The 11,900-nt window shown below is 35.1% G+C and overlaps 1 protein-coding gene across 2 annotated transcripts; it reads right to left on the bottom strand.

Annotated features, from left to right (window-relative positions):
* Positions 1-97: 97 nt before the first annotated feature.
* On the bottom strand, positions 98-11,687 carry LOC111303768 (AP-2 complex subunit alpha-1-like). Of its 2 annotated transcripts, XM_022900198.2 has the most exons (27): positions 11,215-11,687; positions 9,143-9,274; positions 8,336-8,461; positions 7,830-7,892; positions 7,654-7,751; positions 7,353-7,560; positions 7,008-7,079; positions 6,834-6,926; positions 6,214-6,315; positions 5,991-6,088; positions 5,461-5,542; positions 5,245-5,333; positions 4,992-5,097; positions 4,823-4,888; positions 4,152-4,258; positions 3,960-4,064; positions 3,701-3,821; positions 3,390-3,581; positions 3,027-3,263; positions 2,607-2,687; positions 2,276-2,440; positions 2,068-2,154; positions 1,862-1,987; positions 1,493-1,573; positions 1,347-1,418; positions 863-942; positions 98-780 (listed from the first exon to the last, which is right to left on the bottom strand). In XM_022900198.2, exons 1-27 carry the CDS (start codon positions 11,344-11,346, stop codon positions 633-635), a joined length of 3,069 nt encoding a protein of 1,022 aa, XP_022755933.2. In that variant the 5' UTR covers positions 11,347-11,687; the 3' UTR covers positions 98-632. The 2 variants fall into 2 exon arrangements, with proteins under 2 accessions (XP_022755933.2, XP_022755934.2); XM_022900199.2 differs by lacking the exon at positions 8,336-8,461 and having other exon boundaries at positions 11,215-11,512.
* Positions 11,688-11,900: the final 213 nt, after the last annotated feature.

Here is an 11,900-nt window from a genome sequence, read left to right as displayed (position 1 = left end):
ATTTGCTTTACTTTGGATTTGTGAAGAAAGAAACAGGATGGGCCTAATGACATGGGTGGATCATTGGGGGATGGCAAAGTTTTTGCTTGGTAAATCATTATTAAAAACCAAAAATTATATTTATATTAAAATCGGAACTACATATGATCAAATTTCATATGTTCTTTTTTCCCCACTATACTTTGTCTTAATAAAAAAATATATATTTGGATTGACAAACGAATACTTTCTTACAAACGACCCTACTTTCATGCCATATCTTACATGCTACGACATTGCACTAGAGAAACCAATCTCGTAAAACTGGGAAGAAATAGATAAAAAAGAAAAAGAAAACCTTCACCCACCGGCCCCCACCCGTAAGACACTGAAAAGGGAAAGAAAAGGCTTTAAAACAAAACTCACCCAAGGCACAATATCATTGTGCAGAAAGAATCACAAAATCCCGACCAGCCCTTCTTCACTAAGCCGACAATAATATATAAGCTCATCCGTGATCCCGCCAGCCCTTGCATCATGATCTTTCCATTTACAACTCTTAATGTGATGGCAAATGGGTGGGTCGCTGTATAAAATCAACGTTTATAAAGTGTATATTGAACAAATCTTCACATTCAGTCATCTTCATTTCATCACATCAAACCAGCTAGTACATCAGCAGGATCATTTGCCGGTATTTGTGGGGTTGGTTGAGCTACAGGAGGTGCTGGCGGTGCTGGTACTGGTGCCCGAGGAGCTGTAGGAATGCTAACCAATTGTTCCTTGATGAACTCTTTCAACCTGAAGATATAATATATAAGAAAAATCTGCCAACCCAAAGAAATTAAAATAAATTGCTTGGGTGCGAAGTTTAGCAACATACTCAAATGTTAATGTAGGATCGCCTGAAGCCAGTGTCATACGCAACTGGGTTCTGTCCGCTGGATCTGTTTCAATTCTGATCTGAATATTACAGAAGAAAAGGCTGTAAGCAGTGACCTTCCCCAGATTCTAACGCACTACAAGCTCATGGATAATCTCCAAAAGTGCAAGTTATAAAACTATGACTAGTTTTCTTTACATATGAAATTCAATTAGGGTGGCGCAATAAGATGAAGTCATGAAAAGAGGCTAAAGCCAAAAAAAAAAGGTGATCAATTTCAGAACAAATTCAGCACCTTTTTAAACCAGAAAATATATATATGTGTATGTGTGTGTATAACACAAACCAAACAGATCAAATAACTAACAAACAAGGGAAAATAGCATAAGAGTTTCTTAGGTGTCATCATAGCATTCAAGTTTACCACTCAGCTTCACCATTACAATACAACAGCCATATAGCTTGACGAGAATATATTTCTTACCAAGCAGAGCATGGCACGTGTATGCTCCGAGTAGAATGTTGTGCTTGCAACTAGATTATTAGGATTTGGATCCTGAAACAGAAAATTGAATGGTGAACAATGCCTATATAAATGGCAGAAGGGATTATTCATATGAAAGGACTTACAAGTCCTGGACAAATCATTAGCCGGAAACTATTGAGTAGATTCACCATATCTGGAAGAGGCATAGGTCTTACACCTCTAACCTGCACAAATTGTAGCAAATGGCCAAAGATCAGTTAGGGAACCCAGCAATGAAAATAAACAAGTCTGTACGTGCTAATATGATCTTGAATACCTAGGTGTGGTTTCTACATATATGACACTTGGTATTGCACTCTCCAATAGAGAAACGATAAAGATGGGACTACTACTCCACTTATAGCAAAACATACTTAAGGCTAAAGGATGATACAGGTCAAATCTCGCCCCTTCCCCCACCCCCCCAACCAAAAAAAAAAAAAAAAGGCATGTAAAACAGGAGGTACACATACAACTTCTTGAAGCTTCAATGGTGGTCCTGAAAGCGATCTCCATTGGGGGAAAAACTCCTCAGCAGACACTGGTATAGGCTGAAGAAATTTATTCAACACAGCAGGAAGTCGAAGCTTGGCATTAACCTGTACAAGGAAATAGTAAAATACCTGGCATGATAAAAATTAACCAGCTCGTATATAATGTATCAATTTTCTGCAAGTACCATATTGGCTCCAAACTTGTAGGAGAAGTCGAGAACAGCTACATCCCGGCTTGGCTTAAGATTTACAATCTCAAGTGGGCATTGCACCTACAGAAACCATTACATTAAACAATAAACATGATAATACAAAAGAAAATGGATGGATAAGATGACAAAAAATTCATCAATAACCATTAACCACTATATAGGCACAATGAGTCCTTTTCACCTGTGCTCGAGGAGGTATCGTGTCAGGCACTAATGAAAGTTCCATCTTCAGATGAGCAGGAGGCAATATTACAGCCTGAACTGAAATGAGAGGAGCAGTATTCTTGTTTCCCAAGAAAAGAACAAGACGTCCATGATGAGCCCGCCACTCTGCTTTAATGCCAATCTGAAGTAATGTTTAGGGAGAAAATCAGCATTGACCTTTTGGAAGCTTCTAAAAAAGTAATAATACCAAATTGAAAAACCAAAATATATCCTAGAGTATAACCTGAGGAAATAATATAACCTAAAGATAACAGAAACTACAGCATATGAAAAGTAAAAGTCCGTACCTGAATGTAAGGATCCTCATATAAAACACCACTATCTTTCAGGCATAAAGCATGGAATCTTTCAGCAATATTTCCTATTGGCTGCAGATGCAAGTATTAAAATCAACTAGTAAACTTATAATAATACTTAACACTTACTAGAATCATCATGCAAATTTAACAATGACTAAACTTTTTAATTTTGTTAGGAAAAATCTATAGCACATCACTTGACATTTTATTGCTGGATACAGCAGCAATTTAGTACTTAAAATTTAAGCAAAGAATTGGAAAATAGAAGCTCTGTACTTCGACTTGAGGATTTGTGAAAAAAGGGTATATAATATCACAAACTTTCTTCAACATTGAAAATAAACCACGTTAAGTTCCATTCTGGTTTTGAACTTGGAAAAAGAGATTTGACCAATGAGAAAGCAGTACCTGAACTGTATTTGTATGCTCTTCTACAGGCACTATGGCTGAACCATCCACTGCATCTAGAACACCTTTCAATCCAGAGACAGCATTGCGCTCAGATTGGACAGTAGCACCAGGAGGGCCTTCAATAGCCAGTGGGCCCAAAAGATCACCAAGTAGATCTGCTGAAGGAGGTTGTGAATCTACTTTGCTTAAAGTCCCATTTTCCTGAGACAAAGATTGGTCTGTTGAATTATGATCCTGCCAAAATAATCAAATATAAGTTAGTCCAAATTAGACTAAAAACAAAAGCTATAGATAAGTATGTATGTATTTATATCAAAAACCTAGAAAACAAGCAGCCACTAGGAGCCCAAAAGAACTAACCTCAGTACTAACCATGCTAGGCACCTTTACAAGACTAAGCTGCCCAACAGAAACTGCTGGTGGAGCCCCATTAGCAGGGCATTGGTCAGTTACAACTAAAGCATTTGACATTTGCTGTTGAGCACGCAACTTGATAGCACTTTGCTCTGCAGTGTCAACCTCACCATCTTCAGCCTTTTTTATCAGTGAAGACTGTAAATTGATGACAAGTACACGGTTAACCATCACTTAAATCAAGACTATACATGGACCGCATACAATTCAAAGATGGAGCAGGCAGCTTCTAAACAAATATTGCAAAGTACACAGACCTGGCGCTCAGGAAATTTAGGCATTTCAGCCAATATATCCATTAGAGCAGCACCTTTCCGACTCAATGCAAAATATTCAACAGCTCGTTGCTGTATCTCCGCATCAATGCAACTCTCATATCTGAATTAACAATTACAAAAGTTCATTAAGCAAATCACATTATTTTGATGACAAAGAAACCAAATATTTTCAAATTTCAAACAGACTACACATGAGATTGACCAATCAGAGAGAAAAATATGCAAAACTAAATCTCACTTATTGAATATTGCCCAAATCTGATTTTGCAGTTCTTGATCTGGTGGTTGAGCGTGCATTAAGATCTTAGCATAAGCTGATAAAAGAATAGGAATGGTAGTAGTCCTGAAACATGATATCCATGATAAGATACATAAAAATAGAGAAGCAAATATTGACCCAGCAGAGAGAATCAATGTTTAAGGCTCTTACGATACTGTAGGAAGCTTCTCATGTAGGATGCTAAAGATTTCTTTTGGACTACAACCAAGCCGTCTAGCCAAAAGGTGGCTGTATTCTCCAAGAATATAAGCACTGACCTGTTTGATACATACAAATACCCCAAAATAAACTTACATATCTCTAACCCTGAAATATACATATCTACGTAAAATTTAGTGCTAAACAAGATCAATTTGGAAGAGTTTAACACAAATAATGACACTTGATTAAATTTGGTTAATAACAAACAAGAGAAAAGGGCAAACATACTTAATGCAGCATGGTGCACATTTCAGTCCATTGTACATAGAATCAGTTAAAAAGAACCAATCCCTGAGATATTTGAGAATAGAATAATGACCCTAAAAGGAACGAGTGATGCAAATGAAACCACTATGCTAATTCTGTTGAAAATCCCAAGTTTGGCTTGTAAAGAGGTAAGTCATAATATAACCATCAGTCTTGACAGGTAAAGATCTCTAATGCAATCCAATATGCTTTACCTACTACCCAAGGATAGACAAACCAACCCAGAGATGCTAATATTTTACTGTTGTTTTAAAAAATTAGTATGAAATACTTAAAACCATTCACATGAACCATAGACTACTCTCCACGCCCACACAACTCATCCAGCAAAAAGAACTACAAATTATACAAACCTTGACCATTGTCTCATGTACAGCAGGCTTGTCAAGATACTCTTTCGCCTTTGCAGCTGCATAAAGCTGGTCATAAACATAAGAGTTTCAGCCCAAAAACCATCAAAAGGAGAAGAATACTTTTCTGTTATCAAAGAAGAACAACATGTGTTAAAGACTCTTTGATCACCTGTAGGTCATCGTTGTTAGTAACAAACTGCACAACACGGAACCATATGTCATCGCTAATAAAATCTCCGGCTTTGTCAATCAACTGAAGGATCACATCCACATACCTGCAAAATTTAGGCAAGCTAGTTATTTTGACAAGAAATAACAACCAATCATTTGATGAAGTTAATGTACACAATAGAAAAGAAAACACACAAAATTTTCAATCATAACACATCTGCTAATATCCTCCTTTCACCCGACATACTTACCATGACAGATCAGGAGCAAACTTCTCAGCAAGAATAGCAGCCTTAAGTGACAATTCTTCACGCATTGCAAAATCAGCTGAGCTCAGATACTGGTAAACAGATGACAGTCAGTGACATTCTCATCTTGTGCCTTAGTATTTGAATAGTTATATGGAAAATAAATTATCAAAGGAATCATTCGAAGTAATAACTTTTACATACTCAAGAATCTAGTACCTGCAATAGTTCTTCAACAATGTCCTTTGCATTTGTTACATCACACATACCATAAAGCAAATCAAGAGCACGCCTACGGATACTGGAAATTCCATACTGGAGTTAGTGAATAAAAAAGGATTTTAAGAACATACAATTTGAAGCACATATAATTGATTTAGATAATAGAAGTTACATGCATTACTGCTTACAGCTGTAACAGCCATTTATATAAATATGCCAATAGTCAATGCTTTAGGTATAAAAGAAGGTTTCAGACTTAAATAGACCAACTTGTCATGTCAATCAATCAGATTAGGAACTCATCAACAGACAGCAATATAAGGTTATTTCAAAACTTTTTGACTGCATAAGCAAGGATGCTTACAAACACAGATATTTTTAAACACTTTGGCATGTTTGACATGAGGCCAACTAATAGATGTTACCCAGATTTGAACCTTAATATTAATGATTCAGAAAAGAAAATCATAGCAATAACAATAAAAGTGGAATCAATACTGAAAAAACTGCAAAATTAGAAACTTAACCTAATATCAGGATCCTTCAATGATGTGATAATCTGCGCCTGATGTCTTTTGATAATCTCTTGCACATCAGTCACCATTAGCATCCTAGTCATATTTTCCTGCAACCAAGCATTTGAAAAACTATAAGTAAATCATTAGGTTATAGGTAAACACTAATCACTGCTACTGACTGAAAACAAGATCATTTAAAAGATAACTAAGTAATTATGTTTCTATTACTTACCAAACCAAGATATCTAATATTGGGTTCGCGAACAGCAATGAATTTCCCAAGAAGGGCAACACACTGAGACATCATCTCCTTTTCTGCATCAAGATGCATGACCTGTAATGAAGGGAGCAAATGCACAACACAACTTAATAAAGAACTCTTCAAACATGCTTAGTACATTAGAACAGTTACATATGTATATGGTTGTATACTTTATAGGATGTGTATGCTCACAGAAGGACCAGGAGAGGGGTATACTATATAGCTTACAAATGCCATAGGATGCAAAAAAGCAGATAGGTTGCTACTTTGAAACCACTATGTTTTTCTTTCCTCATATGGATGTGTAGTGTGAAAGGTGTTATCTCCATACGAAAATACTTTTATTACATACTTAAATATGGGCAAAAAATGTATGTGTAAATGCTAAAAAAGTGCAGAATGCTTCTTGTCATATTATAAAAGACATGAAACCCATCTACAAAACCTATTTTAGTGAACTTCAACATGATTTTCATACAATTATCACTTCGAGTTTGACAGACTAAATCTTTCTGGAGTCACATATAGTCAAGAAATGTCTTTGATAATAAATTTCACATGCTAAAACCAGAACTCAGTAGTAAACTCACGAGAGCAAGGGCTTCAAAGAGGACAGCATGTGATGCATTATTCTTATTAACGTTCTTCACAACATCAGTTCCCATTAATATACGTTGTAAGACCTGAAATCAGCATTCAAGTTCCAACAATATCAAAATAATCTTAAAAAAGACAAAAGAGGAATTCTATGGGATAGTTTAAACCTCAAACAATGTTCTTCTGGTATTTGGATCTTCAATGGTAGGAAAATACTGGAGAGCCCTCATTGTCTTAACCTGTTATAGCAGAAAATAATAAACATCAAGATGCACTTTATCAGAAATGAGTCAACGATAATTACTAGTAACCAAAGTCATTCACCCCAAAATGAGATAGGAAAAGAAAAAAGGAAAAATAATTGGACACAATTACCCAGTAGTCTAGTGCAAAACATATCCAAGAGGGAAATAAAGAAATTATTCACTTAGAGCATACTTGTACACACTAATCAGACCAGACACATATATCTAATTCATAGAAGTTGTAATAGTGAAACAATAAGGACAAACCTGAAGCCAGGGAGATGGGATACCATAGTAAGTATATTCCTGTGGAACATCTTGGTTCCTCGCAAGGCGCTCCAATATTTTGACACACTTTGGAAGGCAAGTCCAATATGCTTCATGATTGTTTGATACCAAAGCAACAAGAAGGCTCATAGAAGATGTCAAAACACCAAGATCACGCTCATCTAAAAGTTGCGCCATCCGATCCACCCTAAAACATAGGAAAAGAAAAACAATTCAAAATAAGCCCAACTAACATCATAAAACAGCCAGTTGGGATAAAATTTTCAACATTCTAACATACCAGCCATCAACATTGACAACATCTGGATTTTTCCTAAACAACCGCAGCAAACATAATGCAGCTTTTTTTCGTACAAGTGGTCTACAGCTGCTAGAAAGCTGGAATAACAGATTATATCAGTGTGAATTATTTCTTAAAGAAACAGTTGAACTTAACAAGTTTCTAGTTGATCTTACAAGCAACTTTTGAACATCAGGTGCCAAAGATTCAGCAAATTCCCTCCCACCAATATTTCCAACCTACAAAGTCAATTCAAGAAAAAGGTAGATATAAGGTCGCAAGAATAACAATATGGAAAACCTTAGGTGTCCATAAATCACCCAACGAAAGGTAACAAAAGAGTGACCAGAACATCAATAACTAAAAACTTTACACACTATAAAGCAACATCCAAGGTATAAAGCAATAAAACACTGAGTTCCCTCATGGCATAATGATAGAACCACCTATTGCAGATGCAGGAACAATGAGCTACAATATAAATTATAAAGTGATGAATAATATTTAGAAAAGTGAACAAAAACTTCTCTGGGGTAAAAAGAAAAAAGGAAAACTCTCAATCATATTTATCTCGATCAAGTATGTAGGATAGCTGTTTGATGCAGTAAATCAGAAACAACTCTCTCCCATCCTAATTACATGGATGACATCTAGAACATCAAGCAGTTTTTTTTTACAGTACCATGGTTAATGCTAGGCACTGGAAAGTTTCATTTCGACCAATTATATCATTGCGAACAGTGTTGATTGCTAGTCTCAGAAAATCATGATTTTCATTGAGCAAACATGATGTCACAATGTATCCAACCTGCAGCCAGTTATAGGACAACAAAAGTTAAATAAACAAAAGAGAAAAGTACTTAACACAGAAAATGGAAACATGCAGATTTCAAAATCAACCATTCAGAGCTTGAGAATTATATCTTTTATTGACCATGGTAAACCCAATAAGCTCAATTATGTGAAAGACTCGTAAGAGTACCCGATCCATATATGATCCAGGCTTCCATAATATATCCTTTATTTGATATCTACAGGCCCACTCAAAGACTTTCAGAGATTGCGATGCTATAATATGATGGTTATCTATACTGCTCAGACGGTACCAATCATTTGCCCAATTTATTGTTGTAGGAGACATGTTGCATGTAAAAAATAATTGATACAAATCTAATGAGTAAAGATTTCATGGTAATGCATATTCTAAGCAGTGAGACAAAGCTGAGACATCTCAACATGTTATCTTGTTAGCTCTTTACACATTCAAGTTTTGTTGGCCCTTTTCCCCTCTTTCTTTCTTAGGATGAAAGGAGAAAATGGTTATAAAAACTTTAGACCTTAGTTATACAACTTTTCTTGTTTCCTTATCTTTTAGGCTTTTGAACAGGATGTCATTTCTAGTGCATAAATCCACTAAGTTTTGCTCTCCATTTAATGTCTCGTAAATGTGATAGTAATCATATTAAAGGGAAAATGAAATGGATCTTACCTGCTTTTCTGGATACTTTGGTGCAGATATCAAGGAAACAGCTTCCATATGACCAAAATCAACATCATAACCCAGCATGTAAATATAAAGCATTTTCCAAACATATTTCTTCTTCTCATATGGTGTCAATCCCTGTCAGAAGAACATGAACTTTCAATAAGAAACTGCTCACTCATCTCAGTTAGGCACTAAAAAGACCTTGTCACCTAACAAAGCACTAAAAGGTTCCATGTAAAAATTTCTAGATAGAATGGCAGTGTTTGGACAAATTTGGCTCTAGAACTTAAATTTCACATGAAAGAATGAGATATACTCCTCCTGAATAAGTCAACTACGAAAGCAGAAAAGAAAACAAAAAGAAACTTCATACAGAAACAATAAGGCTACATTCTTGGAGCTGGAGACCTGGCTGAAATTCAGTCAACAGCCCTTAAGTAAATAGATATATGGATTTCTGTAGAAAAGAGTATAACCTAACATTCTAGCATGTTTGAAGATGGAGAAATACTCAAATTGAAACAAAAGCAAATGCAATTTAGGTTTCTTACTGAGACTAGAGTTATTTGTATGAACCTCTATGAGAATCAAAGACAATAAACTAGTAAGATGATGCAACAATTAAGGAAATAAAATTTTCCAACAAGGCAAAAGATTTTAAAAAAAAATTGATGGTACAACTTCTAGTGAAGGACGAATACAAAACACTGTAAAATTTAACAATGGTCATCCTAAAGCACAAATTAATTTTTCAATTATTATAGTAGTGAGGAAGGGGGAAAAAGGAAATTTTTATTAGGTTGAGAACCTTAGTGCTTTTCCCTTCAACATAGAATGATAGGAGAATGTAAATGGAAAAAGCCCATATAAGGACCGCATTAAAATGTACCCACAGGGGGGAGTTTAGGAGAGATGGAGGAGAGAGAGACACTATAATAATAACATCAAATCAAAGGCTACAAGGACCTCTTCTAACTATCAGTAAACAGCCAGACCTATAAAATCCAAATAAAAATAATATTTGCAATTCAAATATGCCAGGGGCTTCATAATTTCATCAATTTATGGAAAACATCTTTAAAGCTTAGATCCTCATAAGGCATACAATTTTAAAATTCTAACAACATAGTTCGAATGTTTGGCTTGTTAAACATGGTTCTGTGGGAACATACAATCAACATCATCTTCCTAGCCTTCAGAGCTGAACTGGAGAGAACCGATTGTTCAAAAGGAGCCCCGGAGCTCATTCGTCAGTTAGATTGAGGAAACTTATTACATGAAACCTATTTAATTGCTACTCTATATAATTTATACTTCGAATAATTGCAACAGGCTTATTTGATTAGAGTATTGCAATGCTACAGACTGCCAGAGCATACTATAGTACCATAGAATATACATGTTTGGAAAGTTGAGAAATTCATTTAAGGGTCTTTAACTGAAAGCTCAAGTTGCAAGAGTTTCTCAGTATTAGCAAGCCGAATACTATCTAATAACACTAAATAAATTTTCAATTAAGGTGGGGTTCGCAAAAATTGTTAGAATTTTTAAGACTACGAGATCCAATCCTACCACAAACCCTATATAAAATATTTCAAAATGACGTTACTGCATAGGTTTGGTCAGAAGAAATGTGCAGTAAAAGCTTATAAAAATAGCATTTTTCTCATTCAAACAGCTGCCACTACTATTATGAAACAATATGGCACTTTTTTCCTGATAAAATTATGAGAAATTGGTTTGTTGTAAGTTGCTGTTAATTATGTACAAAATTGATACACTTTACGGAGTTTACATATGCATAGATTTTTAACCAAAAAGTTATTATGACATAACAAGCTAGTTCTTTGCTTAAAAAAAAAAAATAACACAGTGATAAACCCTAAATAACTTAATAGCTTAGCCAAGTTCACATTTTGCTCCCAAAAAAAAAAAAATTTCAATAAATCTAATTGACAAAAAACATAAAGTTCATCGCTTTTTATATTATAAGAATTTAAAACTTGAAAGAAAGTCCGATCATATTGTAAAGATGGAAATTAAAAAACATCGAAAATTTTCTTTGAAATTCAAACCTTTTCATTTTTGAAGCGAGTACGGACGTTGCCGAGCTCTTTATCGACACGTAAGCGTTCCTGCTCTTTGTTCTGGCAATTTCGAATGTCGCTTATGAAAACCGAGAGCCCTCTCATCCCGTGCATTGTCATTCCACTTTATCGATCAGATCCACCTCTTCTTCCCTTTGGATCTGCCTCTCAATTTTCCAGATCTTTCTCTCTTTTCCTTCAACGGCAACGGAGAAATCGATGCCGCATAAATTTAAAAAAAGAAAAACAATAATTTTGAAGACAAAAATAAGCAGTTGAAAAAAAATGGAAATTCAGAAGAAAATGAGAAAAAGAGAGAGAGAAAGAGAGATGGTGAACCGAGGAACAAAATTTGGAAAAAAATGCCGTGGGGAAGAGATGGAGACGACTTTTACTTCACTCGATTTAATTTAATTTTTTTTTTGTTTCATCTTCTTTGGGTTTTTTAATTGATTTGAAGTTTATTATTAGTGTTATTAAGTAGACAAAAGAAATCAGGACATTGTCCGGTTTCGGTTTTCTGGGTCGGGTCTCATACGGTTTTGGTTTTTTCACTTTGAACCCAATTTACCCTTTTTATGTTTGGTTTGGTCTCAAGGCCTAATGGATTTCCGGTTGTTGTTTTGATAATTGAAATAATGGGAGATTAAATTTTGATTATTAAAATTAAAATT

Source organism: Durio zibethinus, chromosome 13, assembly GCF_047325235.1.
Source record: "Durio zibethinus cultivar Kanyao isolate XHJ-2024 chromosome 13, ASM4732523v1, whole genome shotgun sequence".
Lineage (NCBI taxonomy): Eukaryota > Viridiplantae > Streptophyta > Magnoliopsida > Malvales > Malvaceae > Durio > Durio zibethinus.
This window is presented reverse-complemented; position numbering and strand designations above follow the sequence as displayed.